At 41.0% G+C, this 14,879-nt stretch overlaps 1 protein-coding gene across 1 annotated transcript in view; it reads right to left on the bottom strand.

Annotated features, from left to right (window-relative positions):
• Window positions 1–14,879, bottom strand: part of TMTC1 (transmembrane O-mannosyltransferase targeting cadherins 1) — a gene marked incomplete at its 3' end in the record, with an annotated part of 271,008 nt that overhangs the window by 46,176 nt on the left and 209,953 nt on the right. Inside the window, exon 12 of the mRNA XM_079715105.1 lies at window positions 4,820–4,963. Coding sequence (XP_079571231.1) covers window positions 4,820–4,963 — 144 coding nt within the window. The remainder of the gene's footprint in view (window positions 1–4,819; window positions 4,964–14,879) is intronic.

The raw sequence follows: 14,879 nt of genomic DNA, 5'->3' as shown, positions 1-14,879 counted from the left end.
ACAATTGGGCTTCCCTGGTGGCGCAGTGTTTGGGAGTCTGCCTGCCGATGCAGGGGACACGGGTTCGTGCCCCGGTCCGGGAGGATCCCACATGTCGCGGAGCGTCTGGGCCCGTGAGCCATGGCCGCTGGGCCTGTGCATCCCGGAGCCTGTGCTCCGCAATGGGAGGCTGCAACAGTGGGAGGCCCGCATACCGCAAAAAAAAAAAAAAAAAAGAACACAATTTAAAGAAGTTAGCTGCCTAACGAGAAATAGATAGGGTATAAAACTTAAATAGTAAAACGGATCAAATAAAAACATATTTAAAATATTCTTATCCTCTTTATGCCTTTGACCCATTGCCAGTTAGAGCAGAACTATATTAAGGAAAGCAGATCCAACGTGGAGTAAACGTGGATTAGTTCTGCTGTTTTCTGGGTCACCTCTCTCTGCTACTAAAGGACATAATGGAAACAAACCTTACTGTTTCCTGATAAAAAAAACAGGAAGTTCCTTCCTCCCAAAAGGAAATCACATGCCATTTAATAGCTAAATATTAAGTAATTTTTGGATTGGAGAGTTATTTGGGCAGCACGAGTAATGGAAAGTGAATAGGACAGGGCAGGCAATCAATCCTGGGTCAGCAGAGCTTGGGCCAAAGTCACATGAAATCTCCAAACCTTGGTTTCTTCATCTGTAAAATGGGGATGAGGATGAGAATGCCTCTCACAATAGTTTTAAAGATTAAATTAAATAATGGATATAAAACCCACTTGTCTGTAAACTGGAAAGTATTACATAAATATTAGCTACTATCATGATTTTATTCTACTGGATTCTAAGACTCATCTACACAGATGGAGCCACTTTGCTCTCTGTTTAATGTGAAAGAGCAGAAGGTAAACAAGGATGACTTTGTACCTGACACTTAACCTTGGTTCTTATTCTTGGTTCCTATTCCCTATCTAAAAGAGTCATTGGGAGGGCTTTATTGTTTTAAAAAAAAATCACTCAGAGTCTTATACAAATGTGAAGCATTGTTGGTTTGGATAATCATTGAGTTGATTTTACTGAAAAAGAGAGAAAAATCTTATGTTGAGTATCTAGGAGCCCCACCTACTGTGAAAAGTAGCCATTGTTATGTTCCAAAAAATATTTCCTTGTATTCTTAACTCACATACACTAATTCAAGGTAATTGTCAGAGGCAATAATATGTGAATTGAAAAATGAAGGCTGCAGTATGCATCTCTCGTTCTGGTCTGGGCAAGATGAAATTTAAGAGAATCTCTGTCACCATTTCCAAGTAGAGCCACATTCAGCACAGTGTGATAATCACAACTGTAGGATATCATCCCTAACAAGAACTATCATTTTGTATCCAGGCCATCAAAGCTGGTTTCTTTGTAAAAAAAAAAAAAAAAACTCATCTGTATTATTTTTGAAATCAGTACTATATAATGCTGGTAACCCAAAAGACATGAACAGGATTTATCCACCCATTAAGTTATTTGGACTCTAAGCTGGACACATACAGATGCAACAATGACTTTTAAAAATGAGTCCTTAGGGCTTCCCGGGTGGCGCAGTGGTTGGGGGTCTGCCTGCCGATGCGGGGGACGTGGGTTCGTGCCCCGGTCCGGGGGGATCCCGCGTGCCGCGGAGAGGCTGGGCCCTTGGGCTGTGGCCGTTGGGCCTGCGCATCCGGGGCCTGGGCTCCGCGGCAGGAGAGGCCACAGCAGTGAGAGGCCCGCGTACCGCAAAAAAAAAAAAGTTTAAAAATGAGTCCTTAGAACTTCACATAAATAAATAAGACCTCATAAAAATAGTAGAGTAAAATAAGAGCACCTTATTGACCTGTAAACAGTTATCTACAATAACTAGAACACATTTTCCCCACAGCTTTTGATTTGCTATTATTTTTAAAGAGAACGTAGTAGTGTTAAAAAGCTTTTCTGTCACAGTGTGTACTTCTTCATTTACTTGTTTTTCAACACTCTCAATTTGTATAAAATTTTAACAAGCTATCTAATTTTTTTTTTTTTTTTTTGGCCACACGGCATGTGGGATCTTAGATCTCCGAGACCAGGGATCGAACCCATGTCCCCTGCAGTGGAAGTGCAGAATTCTAACCGCTAGACCACCAGGGAATTCCCTAAACTATCTAATTTAAAAAATTTATTAAGTTCTTTAGTTTTTGCTGATTTATACTTTTATTTTTTTCATTTTAACTGTACTTTCCTTGCATTTCCTTATTTTGGTAGAGTATTCCCTTGATTTTGTGTTCCAGTATATGGATAAAGCCATTCTTAAACAAAACTTCAGACTTGGGATGGCACCTATCACCTTATGTGATGTTAGACTGTTCTGTAATTACTTTACCCAATGCTTCTGTTCAAATGGGATTAAATAGGAACATGCATTAACACATGTGCACACTAAGAAAAAGGACTAATATCTCTATGCATATGTAAAATTCAAGGAGTGGGAGGGAGATGCAAGAGGGAGGGGATATGGGGATATATGTATACATACAGCTGATTCACTTTGTTATACAGCAGAAACTAACACAACATTGTAAAGCAATTGAACTCCAATAAAGATGTTTAAAAAAAATAAATACAATAAAATTCAAGTAGTAAAAAGGAACATGAAGAAGATGCATCCACTGAGGTACTGTGGCAATTAAGCCAATCCTGTTAGGTAGAGGATAAAAGGACAAAGCAAACCATTAGCCCTAAAGGTACCAAATGTGCTCTGTGAAGTTCAGAGACAAGGAAACCAATTCAGTAAGTGTGTGGATTGTCAGCAACCTAACAAGCGCAGATAAATGCATCACTACTCTGATTCTAACCATGTTCACCCTTTTATTCCCATTTCTGATGTTCTCAATCTTTTTTTTTTCTTTTCTTCTTTTTTTTTTTAACATCTTTATTGGGGTATAATTGCTTTACAATGGTGTGTTAGTTTCTGCTTTATAACAAAGTGAATCAGCTATACATATACATATATCGCCATATCTCCTCGCTCTTGTGTCTCCCTCCCTCCCTCCCTATCCCACTCCTCTAGGTGATCACAAAGCACAGAGCTGATCTCCCTGTGCTATGCAGCTGCTTCCCACTAGCTATCTATTTTACGTTTGGTAGTGTATATATGTCCATGCCACTCTCTCACTTCGTCCCGGCTTATCCTTCTCCCTCCCCGTGTCCTCAAGTTCATTCTCTATTATCTGCGTCTTTATTCCTGTCCTGCTCCTAGGTTCTTCAGAACTTTTTCTTTTCTTTTTTTTTTAAAGATTCCATATATATGTGTTAGCACACAGTATTTGTTTTTCTTTTTCTGACTTACTTCACTCTGTATGACAGACTCTAGGTCCATCCACCTCACTACAAATAACTCAATTTCGTTTCCTTTTATGGCTGAGTAATATTCCATTGTATATATATTTGCCACATCTTCTTTATCCATTCATCTGTCGATGGACACTTAGGTTGCTTCCATGTCCTGGCTATTGTAAATAGAGCTGCAATGAACATTGTGGTACATGACTCTTTTTGAATTATGGTTTTCTCAGGGTATATGCCCAGTAGTGGGATTGCTGGGTCGTATGGTAGTTCTATTTTTAGTATTTTAAGGAACCTCCATACTGTTCTCCACAGTGGCTGTATCAATTTACATTCCCATCAACAGCACAAGAGGGTTCCCTTTTCTCCACATCCTCTCCAGCATTTATTGTTTGTAGATTTTTAGATGATGGCCATTCTGACTGGTATGAGGTGATACCTCACTGTAGTTTTTTTTTTTTTTGCGGTATGCGGGCCTCTCACTGTTGTGGCCTCTCCCTTTGTGGAGCACAGGCTGCGGACGCGCAGGCTCAGTGGCCATGGCTCACGGGCCCAGCCACTCCGGGGCATGTCGGATCTTCCCGGACCGGGGCATGAACCTGTGTCCCCTGCATCGGCAGGCAGACTCTCAACCACTGTGCCACCAGGGAAGCCCCTCATTGTAGTTTTGATTTGCATTTCTCTAAGGTCAATCTGTTTTTTAAAGCGTAGAAGTTAAATTCCATATCCACCACCATTTCCACTATGATTATCGCCACTACTACCACTGCCGTTGCCATCACCAACTTGCCTAGACTTTATATTAATAAAAATACAAGATGCAAAAGTACCCCTTTGTCTTAAGGGAGACTAACTGCACTATCAGTCTTTGCCAGGGCAGTGAATGAAAAGCAAACACCAGTGATTATGCCTGGGAGGTCTTCCGAGAGCAAGAGTCACCGCTGCTAATTCCAAGAAAGCCTCAGTTTGTTTCTTACCTAGAGCACAAACTGTGCATGAGCTGTGGTTATGCTCACCTTTAGAGCATGCTGCTTTTCCTAGACCAGCACTTTTCCCAAGTATATTCATGAAATTCTTGGGAAATGCCTACCAAAAATGATTGAGTTTGAGAAATGCTGCATTCCATACTCCCTTCTTGAATATTCACAGGGCATTTAGCATATTAAAGATTCTCGCAATAAAGGAACTATCTTTGCTTAATTCAGCATTTCCTAAGTTTATCTGACCATGTAGCCATTCCCTCTTCCCAGCCCTCTACAGACAACCTATGAACATCTCCCAGAACTAATACTTCCAGAGAGACACTCTGGGAAATACTCTTTCTGATTGATAAGGGATAGAATTAATTCAGATGAATATCGCATCCTCCCAAAACTTGAAAACCCTAACTATTCTGCCCTAGGAAGAGGAGACAACACCACAACCAAATGAGTGTTGAAAAGGAAAGGATTTCTTGAAACTACAAGGTCTTCTGATCAAAGGTACATGTTCTACTTACCTAAGGAGATTCCCAAGATTGAAAAGAGCCCGGTTGTGCTGTGGATTTAGCTGGAGAGCCCTCTGATAGTACATCTTTGCCTCTGCTGTGTCTCTGGTCAGTGTTCCAAGGTTGTTCAGGGCACTTGCATGGCGCGGATACAACCTGAACAATTAGAAATATTAAGCCATGACTGTTTAAAAACTTCAGAGTTGGTCACAATTTGCTTGTTCTTCACCCCCCACTCCAGGTATGCCACAACAAAAATGAAACACTGGATTCTTCCTTTATTTTAATGGTACGTCTATGTCACATCTTAACAGTCAACTGTTTGTGCACCTGCAGGCAAATAAACATGGCAGGAAAGCACATAATTGACACATGGTGGCATAAGTGAATTACCCCCAAAGAGTGCAAAATTAAATAGTATGCAAATCTACCGGGTTAAGTAAATTTAGCTTGGAGCCTACAGTTACTTTCAACTTCCTTTGATTGAAAATCCTCATTGTCACCGGTGCTGAGTCTCTGGCCTAGCGGGACTGCTGACTAGCTGCCTGTGTAATGCCCACTATTTACACAAGATGTTGGGAGTTCCCTGCATGAGGGATCTTCATGAATATATTTGAATCGGAGCATCAGTAAAACCGCCATTATTGAGAAGGTGGTACAAACATCTCCCCATAAAAATAAACTTTCTCCCTCAAATGGCTCTCCATCTTGACTCTCCTATTCCATTTTGTCTCATCTCCCTGCTACTGTTATATGACACCACCTGCTCTGATAGTGTCTGGGAATGAAAATCCTGACAAACGTATAAAAATTTAAAAAGGCACAATGACGTGAAAACAGCGATCCTAATGTTCAAAAGCAAATGTAAAGGAGGACTGCATATACATCAGCAAGGCAAATTTATGGTGATTAAGAAAGGAAGAGAATCAATTTACTTCCTTAACTAAAAACTATAAGGAAGGCAAATCAGCCTGCTGCTGCATACACAGCTGAGTTGCTTCTGCTGCACTCAGAGCGGACATATTTAGTCGTCGAACAGGTTCGCTCCATCTCTGTCACCCAGAGGATTTTGAATAAGCCTGTGGAGCTGGCTTTTAACGTAGGAAAGGCAAGATAATGCCCAAGTAATAAAAACAGGATCTGTACTTGCCAAGTCTCTTGACAATCAAATGCCATGCTTGCCCCCTCCCAGCCTGTTCCGTACCTTCTAAGAAGATCAATTTAATTTGGAGACAGAAGGGGTTCCTATTAAAAGGCCAAGGAAGACAAGCTGCATAGCTTTTTTTTTTTTTTTAATCTTTGCCTAATCCAGAGTTTCCTAAGTTTATTGGACCATGTAATCCTCCCTTCCTTACTGCCTTATAGCTCAGCTATTAGCATCGCTCAGTATTTTCAGGAAGACAATCTGTGTAATGCTCCTCCTGACAAGGGATAGAATCAATTCAGATGAGAGGAAGTTGGGAAAAAACACACACACAACGTGTTTGCTTCTTTCTGGTCACCTTTAATTAGCAAAGACAACCTGAGGGTACCTGGTACCAGGCCCTTAACACCTACCCTCACAGTTCCTGGGGTACACGAGTCCTTGGTGCTCTCTCATAGATGCCTCTATAGGACATCAGAGCTAAGAGAAGATGCTCTTGTACCTGCCCACTCATTCCATGCCCAGAACAGCCTCCTGGGAAGCTGTGTCTAAGGACTACTTTGGGAATGGTTACAAAGAGCATATCACAGCCAGGACTTTAATTCTTCCAATTAAAAAATTTTTTTGGATGTTGAGCAAAGCTCTCTGACTTCCAAAAGATTTAAGAGGGGGGTCCTGTGAACATGGTGAGAACAGTTCTTATTTTTATTCTGATGACGAACAGCAAGAGAAAGCATCCTGGCGACCTCTGCCTTCCCAGAAGAGGCAATTTCTTAAAACTTGGTCTTTTCCTTATTTCTTTATAGGCTTTGGAGCCCTCAAAATAAATGTCTGAGGCGAAAGCACTAAATATGGGAAAGGACAGCCTAAGTTCAATAAGAGCATCTACGATGGGCTCCCTGTCACGCAGCTGCCCTCTCCCACTGCTTATCAGTCCACCTTTTTGGACTTTATCACCATCCCACTGTCATTTAAAGGAACGGCATGGGGACTTCCCTGGTGGCACAGTGGTTAAGAATTCGCCTGCCAATGGAGGGGACACGGGTTCAACCTCTGGTCCAGGAAGATCCCACATGCCGTGGAGCAACTAAGCCCGTGCGCCACAACTACTGAAGCCAGCGCGCTACAGCCCGAGCTCTGCAACAAGAGAAGCCACCGCAATGAGAAGCCCGCGCACCGCAACGAAGAGTAGCCCCCGCTCACCACAACTAGAGAAAGCCCGCGCGTAGCAACGAAGACCCAACGCAGCCACAAATAAATAAATAAATTTAAAGGAATGCATGCATTGATATAATACTTTCAAAGTTCACTGACTACAAAAATATTTCTCTTTTTTTTTTTAATCAAACCGGAAACAGAACGTAAGTTCACACTGAACTCTCAAAAACAGAAACAAGCAGTGAGAAGGGAAGTAAAGAGAAACAAATATAAATACTATGAGGGAAAAAAAGGTCTTTAGCATGCCTTGTGCTCCAAGCTTAGGACGGGGCTTTGTGGTCGGGCACAGGCAGCGAAGAGGCTTTGTGTTAACAGAGTCCCAACCTGTCCAGGAAGGGGATTGCTGACATCTATAGTGATTTACTGAATCTATTGCCACTCACAGCTCTCCACCTGGAAAACGTGTCATATTGTTCACTCCTGGTAATAGTAAAGATCTGCTAGCAACAGCCCCTCCCTGTGGGCATCTGATTAGGTTCACCTAATCATGGGCAAGCATTACATTATTTATGAAACAAAGCTGAATTTCTTAAAAAGGATTCTTTAAGCAGGTCAAGAAAAAATTATCACTTTTAATTTTGTTTTTTATATAGATGTAGACATTTTCTTAAAACATATACTCTTCTCTTGTTTACTGAAGACCTATGCAAGGACGAAACTTATTTTTGTGTGTTTACTTTTTAAAATAAACTTGTTTAAATGAGCTTGGGTCTAATTCAACCCTGAGGTCTCCAAGAGGGGAATTCTCTATTAGAAAGATGAATAATTTAAGAGATGTCTATGTTGCTACATCAATTGTCAGGATAAATTAAGTGTGTCTTGACTTTGACGCCTACAGGTATGTTTTACAAAAGTTCTGGTAATGATTATTCCCTTCCCCATGTAAAGAACCTTGACAAAAGCTTCACTGAAAAGGAGGAGAGTGGTAATTTTCAGGCCTGTATTTTTAAGACCAGTGTGAACAGCCACTGGATTTTCTTTCTCAGTCTTACTCAACATTTATATTGCATATGGGGGCTCTCTTGCTATTTCCTTATTATTATTTTTTAAAATTCCACTGAGTTAAATTTTTAAAATTTATTATAGGGAAAATGTATAATATTGTCAAATAGTTCTGGGATATATGGAAGTTTATTCTTTCTCTTTAAAAAAGAAATCTAGGTATAGAGATACAATTCTATGAGCTGAAGAGAATATTTTCAAGTATTGTATGATTTATATTCTCAATTTATATTCTCTATGATTTATATTCCCATTTGAGCATTTAAGGGCTTCTTACTTTTTATCTGGTGGCCTTTCCTTAAGCAGAATTAATAAAGTAGGTAGTTAAGGACATTATTGTTCTCCTCCATTCCCAGGCAACTTATCTCTGAAGAATGAATATCAACAACATGTTAACAGGAAATCATCACTGTGAGGGAACAGTTGCCTAAGTGAAAAACAGAGCAAAAGAAAATGGGTCTAAAAAAACCTAGCATGTATTAGTGATACTTTACATTTTAGAGTGCTTTCCCATATACTATCTCATTTAACCTTCTAATTCTTCAAGTAGAATTATTGTACTATTTTACAGTTGAGGAATGGGAGGATGGGAGAAATTAAAGAAAAAATAAATTACTTTTTTAAAAAAAGAAATATTTCAGGAATTGTGTTCTTAAGTGTTAAAAGTCAGATGGTTTCTATAAATCTATTTATTTTCCCAAACAATCCATGAGTCATTCAACCTTCAGCAAATAAATATACTGCTATCAATTAGAGTTTCCATTCAGAATAATTTCCCTTCCTATCCTTGGGCCAGTCCATTCAGCTATGATCTTATAAGAACTACTTCTCAGTGACAGAAGTGAAATAAAGTCAATACTCAGGAAACGTGGCTGAGATTCTTCTTCGCTGGGAAAACTTGTCTCCTGCCATACAAAATACTCATGGTATCTCTAAAAAGCACAGTATCATGGGAAGCTATTTGGAACTAACAACATTCAGTAAGTGTTTAAGGCACAGATACATGCTCTCCGACCTACTGTTCTTAAGCTTCAATCTCAACTAAAGATCCATAGAGATAAGATGTAAATGACTAAAGTTTAGTTTTATATTTTATTCAGTCATTTACTTTAAATTTTGTACAATCTGTTCAAAAGTTAAGAATTCTGTTACTTTTTCACTATTTGAGTACCTTCTAAGGCATTTCATTGTTCAAGCAAGACTGTATGTATTATGTGCTCCACTTTGCAATTTCCTTTCAGAATATACACACCCTGATTTATTTATATCTGATTTTCATTCCACACATTAATTTATTGGAGGTTAAGTATGCTAAGGTCAGATGTTTATTTTCTATTTCCTGTTGAGAAAAAAAAGAATCCAAAAGAAAAACATGACTGGGAAAAAATTTCAACCATGAGATCTAAATTTCACAGAACTAAAAAATACCCAAAGTAAACTTAAGTCAGCAGCAGCCGCAGCATATTTTCAATCATTCTAGTCCCTGCTATTTCTCAAGTGCCTGATTATAAAATTTGAATCATGTCATTGAAGTGCACCAGAATGACATTGATCATTTACCAGTCTGCTTCTTTAATTGTCTGAAATCGCCATTAACACCCAGCAGTAAGTCTTGCCACTTTCTTTTGGTACCGTACTCCTTCCTATCCATTAGATAGTCTTGGAAAAAAACCTCAAATGCAATTTAGGGAAGTATGACACACTCCAGTGAGGGGCCAACTAAATTATCTGATCTCTCACAATGGATGACCTCTAGTAGCGATCCAGGAGGACTCCGCCCAATTGATTTTTCAAGACAATTTAGAGTAAAACCATGCCTTCAGGAAATGACTCATTTTAAGTGGCTGAATTTTCCTGATTCCTGAGAATTTTCCTCTGGAGGTTGGGAAATGTATTGAATTAAATACTTCCTTGCTCTTTTAAATAGAAAATAGTGAATATATTTTATCTTTTCTCAAGGGCTTGGGGTGACCACGGTGAACTTTGGTTTTTGCGGCAGATGAATGGGAAATGACTTTGGTGGAGTGGAAATATAACTGTGATTGGAGTCAGAAGCCACGGGTGACTTTCTTGCTGTGTGATTTTGAACTTATGTCTGTGCTTTAGTTGCTCTCTCTATAACAATAAGGTCCATAACATATTAACCCTCTGTGTGAACAAATGGGATGGTGGATATAAGATGTCCACCTTCATACCTGATACACTCCATACATTTGATGTTCTGGAGTTGGCTACAGGACCTCTGGGTGGGTGTACTTGGCTCTCTCCACAGCCCTAATGAACCCATGCCAGCAGGAAGCTGCCAGCTCTCCTTTCATGTGGATTTCTCATCCTCCAAAAAATCATTCTCCTGACTGCTAAGGCCTCTGATTTGCTTCCATCAAACAAAATAACCTCCATTATTTCTTCATCACTAACCCAATGAACACTCAAGTTGTCTTGTATCCATCCGTTTGTCCCACACAGCGGGTGCTCAGATGTGAAGGACATTTGGCCCTCTTCATTTTAAGAATGTAGGAATGTTCCTTGTCAAGCACTCACTCTAACAAAGTCTGTCAATCTTTCATCATCTGAAGCAAATGATCCCCACAGGAACCAGAGCAATTTCCTCCAAGCCTTTCCGATAGGCTCAACACCAAACGGAATTCCAGACACGCACAATTTCAAGAGCTACATCCAAGGTTATAAGGAGATTCAAAGTCTTATACGACAGATCAAGGTGCTCGTAGAATCTTTATTGTAATAACACTTCGCAGCATAAATAGCACTCTGGCTGTTAGATTGACTTAGGAAAAAAAGACAGTGGTGGGCAGGAAGAGTGTGTCCATGTTTGCAGTTAATAAGTGCCAACCAAGGACATCATGAGGGGTGGGGAGGGAAAGGCGTGTGTATCCTGAAGATCCACCTCAGGAATTGGGGGTCACCACTGGCATGTAATGGGAATGGGCAGTAGCTAGGGGTGTTAAACGTGTGTAAGCATATCAGAGGGTGAAAACCGCAGTGGAGAAAAATGAAGCGAAGCAGAGGAACAGGGTATGCTGGGGTTGGCAGGGAGACCAGGGTAGGCCTCGCAGACAAGATGACATCACCTGAAGAGTCCTGAAGGGAGGGAGGGAAGCAGCCATTTAGAGAAGGAGGGAAAGTGTTCTGGGAAGAAGGAAGGACAAATACAGAGTCTCTGGAATAGGTGTGAATGAAACATGTTGCCTGCCAGTATCAGTAAACAGAGGATGTTGCAGCCATCTAGCCATCACATTACAGCCACCCAGAGGGTGAGCCCTGAGGGAACTCAGGATAGAAACAGGATGCCCACCATCTAGCAGTCGGCAGCTGCAGCCATCCCCAATGGTGCACCCCGAGGAGACTCAGGATGAGAAAGCACAGGATACTGGCCCCAGATAGCTCAGGTGCATATCAAAGGAATGATTTCAGTGAGCCCAGACCCTTGCATCTTTCCATACACAGAAAAGCACTAAATTCCTTAACTTGAGATAACTGGTTTTCTTTAATTAACAGTAATCTTTTGATGTTCTGACTACCTGGTCTTTGTTGCAAAAACCCTTATACATCCTGGATCCCCCCACTTGCTTCTTCGGAGCAGTCTCTCAGAGTTATCTGAGATGCTGTGTCTCGGGCTTAAGTCCTCAGTTTTGTCCGCCGAATAAAATGTAACTCTCAACTTTTAGGTCATGCATTTTTTTTCCGGTTGCCATAAGAAGGTGACGACTAGTGTGTGCCTGGAGCCCCGCCTGGCTGGAGCTGAGACAGCAAGAGGTGTAGTAGGAGGTAAGGTCTAGAGGCAGGGGGAACAGATGGTGCAGGACATGGAGACCACTGCAGGGGCCCTGATTCTCACCGTGACTGAGATGGAAGCGAGCAGAACGTTCTGAGCACAGGATTACTATGAACTTCCCTGTGGCTGCTGGGTTGAGAACAGCCTGAAGGAGGGGAGGAGGGCGAAGTGAAAATGGGGGAAACCAGAGAACACTACAGTAATCCAGGTGAGAGATGATGGGCAGTGGAGGCGGAGAGAAGTGGTCAGATTGGGGGTGTATTAATAACATTCACCGAGTTTATCATGGCCAGGTATTTAGACACTGCTTTACACCTTGTATGTGAATTATTCCAGCCCTATGAGGTAGGTAACACCACTCTTCTCATTTTAACAGAAAATCTAAACGATATTCTGTTGAACTGTCATATTTACTTATATAAGAAATTATCAATTAAGCCAGTGTAGTGGGTGCTGTCTTATACCACCCAGATACCCCTCAAGTCTGAGGCACTTGACAGCTCACAGCTGAGTTCTTCTCTGGGCATTGCTTTACCCGAGGCTACTCTTCTCTGCCTGGGGCCAGTGATTGGTTGATAGCGGGTATAAAGGTTCCATCTCTTTCATGACAACTCTGAGGGGCCACCCCATATCCAGAGCTCCCTAAGGGCTCCTCTGAGCCCCTGCGAATGCACTGTATCTCTCCTTCCCCCCTGCCCATCTTGCTTCCCTGGCTTCCTTCCCTGGTGTTCCAGAGAGCACTCCTTAATGAACTTCCTGCTTGCTAATCTCTACTTTGGATTTTGTTTCCTGAGGAACCGCAGTGAGGTTTTGAAGTGAAATGGTGGTTTAAGGCAGAAAAAAGAGAGAGCAGATGTTTTTGAATATAAATGATAGAACTTTCATTTTGAAATATAGTCTGTAAGTATGGCCACAATAGGACTAAAATTCTAGTTTTCTAAATGAATTTCAAAATCAATTTCTTGGATTTAGTGAATAAAGCTGCTAGACTTAATTAACATAAAATATACATAGTGAGAATATAATTTCATCAACAAAAAGGAACAAACATGATTTCAATTGTGCTACTGGAAAGCATATTTAGACATTTATAAATAAAAGTACCACACCAATGGAAGAACCCCTCTCCACTTGTTAAACTTGGTTAACAAATGGTACTGGAATTTTCAATCTTTCCAGAAATACATGGCAGCTGGTATCTAAGGCCACCTGTAGTCATGAGAGTTATTTTAAATGTTCATTCAAAATAGCCTGGGTAGGGCTTCCCTGGTGGCGCAGTGGTTGAGAGTCCGCCTGCCGATGCAGGGGATGCGGGTTCGTGCCCCGGTCCGGGAAGATCCCACATGCCACGGAGCAGCTGGGCCCGTGAGCCATGGCCGCTGAGCCTGCGCGTCCGGAGCCTGTGCTCCGCAACGGGAGAGGCCACAACAGTGAGAGGCCTGCGTACCGCAAAAAAAAAAAAAAAAAAAAAAAAAAGCCTGGGTAAAGAAGGACTTCTTAAATAATCATTAAATCCTGATTTAAAAAAAGTTCAAACTCTACCAGTTTTATAGACAACATTTTTCAAAGGAATTATAATAATCTTATTGATATACTCAGGACAACAATGAGCAGTGGGCTCATTAAACATAGTTAGATTTCTTTACACTCTAACGATATGGCTTTCTTCAATAATCATTGTCTTATTACTTCCTTTTCCCACATACGCTTATTATAGTCTAATGGAGTCTCTTTGTAGACTTCCAGTTATCCACACAGGAGGGAATACAAAGAATGAGAGCTGTGGGTACCGTTATCATGACAAGTCTCTGTTTTATGCATTAATAAATTCCAATCAGAAAGATTTTAGCTACTCCTTTCCCAAGAGTTAGCCAATTAAATGTCAATTGTAGACTTCTTTTGTACAGGAGTTTTAAAAGTACATTTCTTTCCTTTTAGTTATACCAATAAGAAGAGCCTGGTCAGGGACTTAAAACCCCCCCCATGAACACAGTTTTCTTTCCCTTCAGATTTTCTATTTAAAACATCAACAGCAGATACATTAGGAGTGGACAAGGCCCCTCTAAGGATACCAAGGCTGCCCAAACACACTTGAGTTCCCTCAGGGCAGGGTAATGCATCTCCTACTCAATAGGACTTATGGGAGGGGGACATCTTAGATGATTTCTCTGTATTTCATGTGAAACCATACCTGTGAAAAGAAAATAGCTATCTGGGTGACTGAGGATCACAGCCCTTTTATAAGGATGCAATCCTGTGTGTGGCTGATATCCAACCACCAGGGGCGCATCAGCTAGTCTAGGTATGGCGGGGGCTTACTGTGGAGGCTGGAGGGAAGAGGACATCTAAGTGAACAAATGTTCAGTGGAACATGGGGCATTTTCCTGCTGACAGTGAAGAGACTTTGTTGATCCACCTGAACAAAGGTGAACTCTATTCTCATTCCCAGGTTCAGGGTTCTTGATGACCAACCTGTATTAACCAACCAGTAGTTGAGCCTTGCAGGAAATCTAATTATAAGATGAAAAACAATTTCCATGAGACTCTATCACCTATAATGAAGATTCTTTTAAAGGTCTCTTAATTGTGTCATCAGATTTGCAGATGTTCTCTATTCTCTGTAAAGCATATTGGTGGATGCCTATAACATAATAAACCTTCTCTATAAGCCTGGGCCCTTCTGCTCCCTTAAGTTAAGCTACATGACTGCTAAGAGCCAGTTGTTCTTATTAACAGATTTATTCTAGTTGTTTATTGCAATTGCACAATATAATGAAATACCTTGCAAACTGATAAAATATAAAAGTAAAAAAGAGAGTTGTGATTTTTATGAAAACTAAAAAATACTCTGGGGGCTTCCCTGGTGGCGCAGTGGTTGAGAGTCCGCCTGCCGATGCAGGGGACACGGGGTCGTG

Source organism: Hyperoodon ampullatus, assembly GCF_949752795.1.
Source record: "Hyperoodon ampullatus genome assembly, chromosome: 11".
In the NCBI taxonomy this organism is placed as follows: domain Eukaryota; kingdom Metazoa; phylum Chordata; class Mammalia; order Artiodactyla; family Ziphiidae; genus Hyperoodon; species Hyperoodon ampullatus.
Note: the sequence above shows the minus strand (reverse complement) of the source record. Positions and strands in the feature narration are given on the sequence as shown.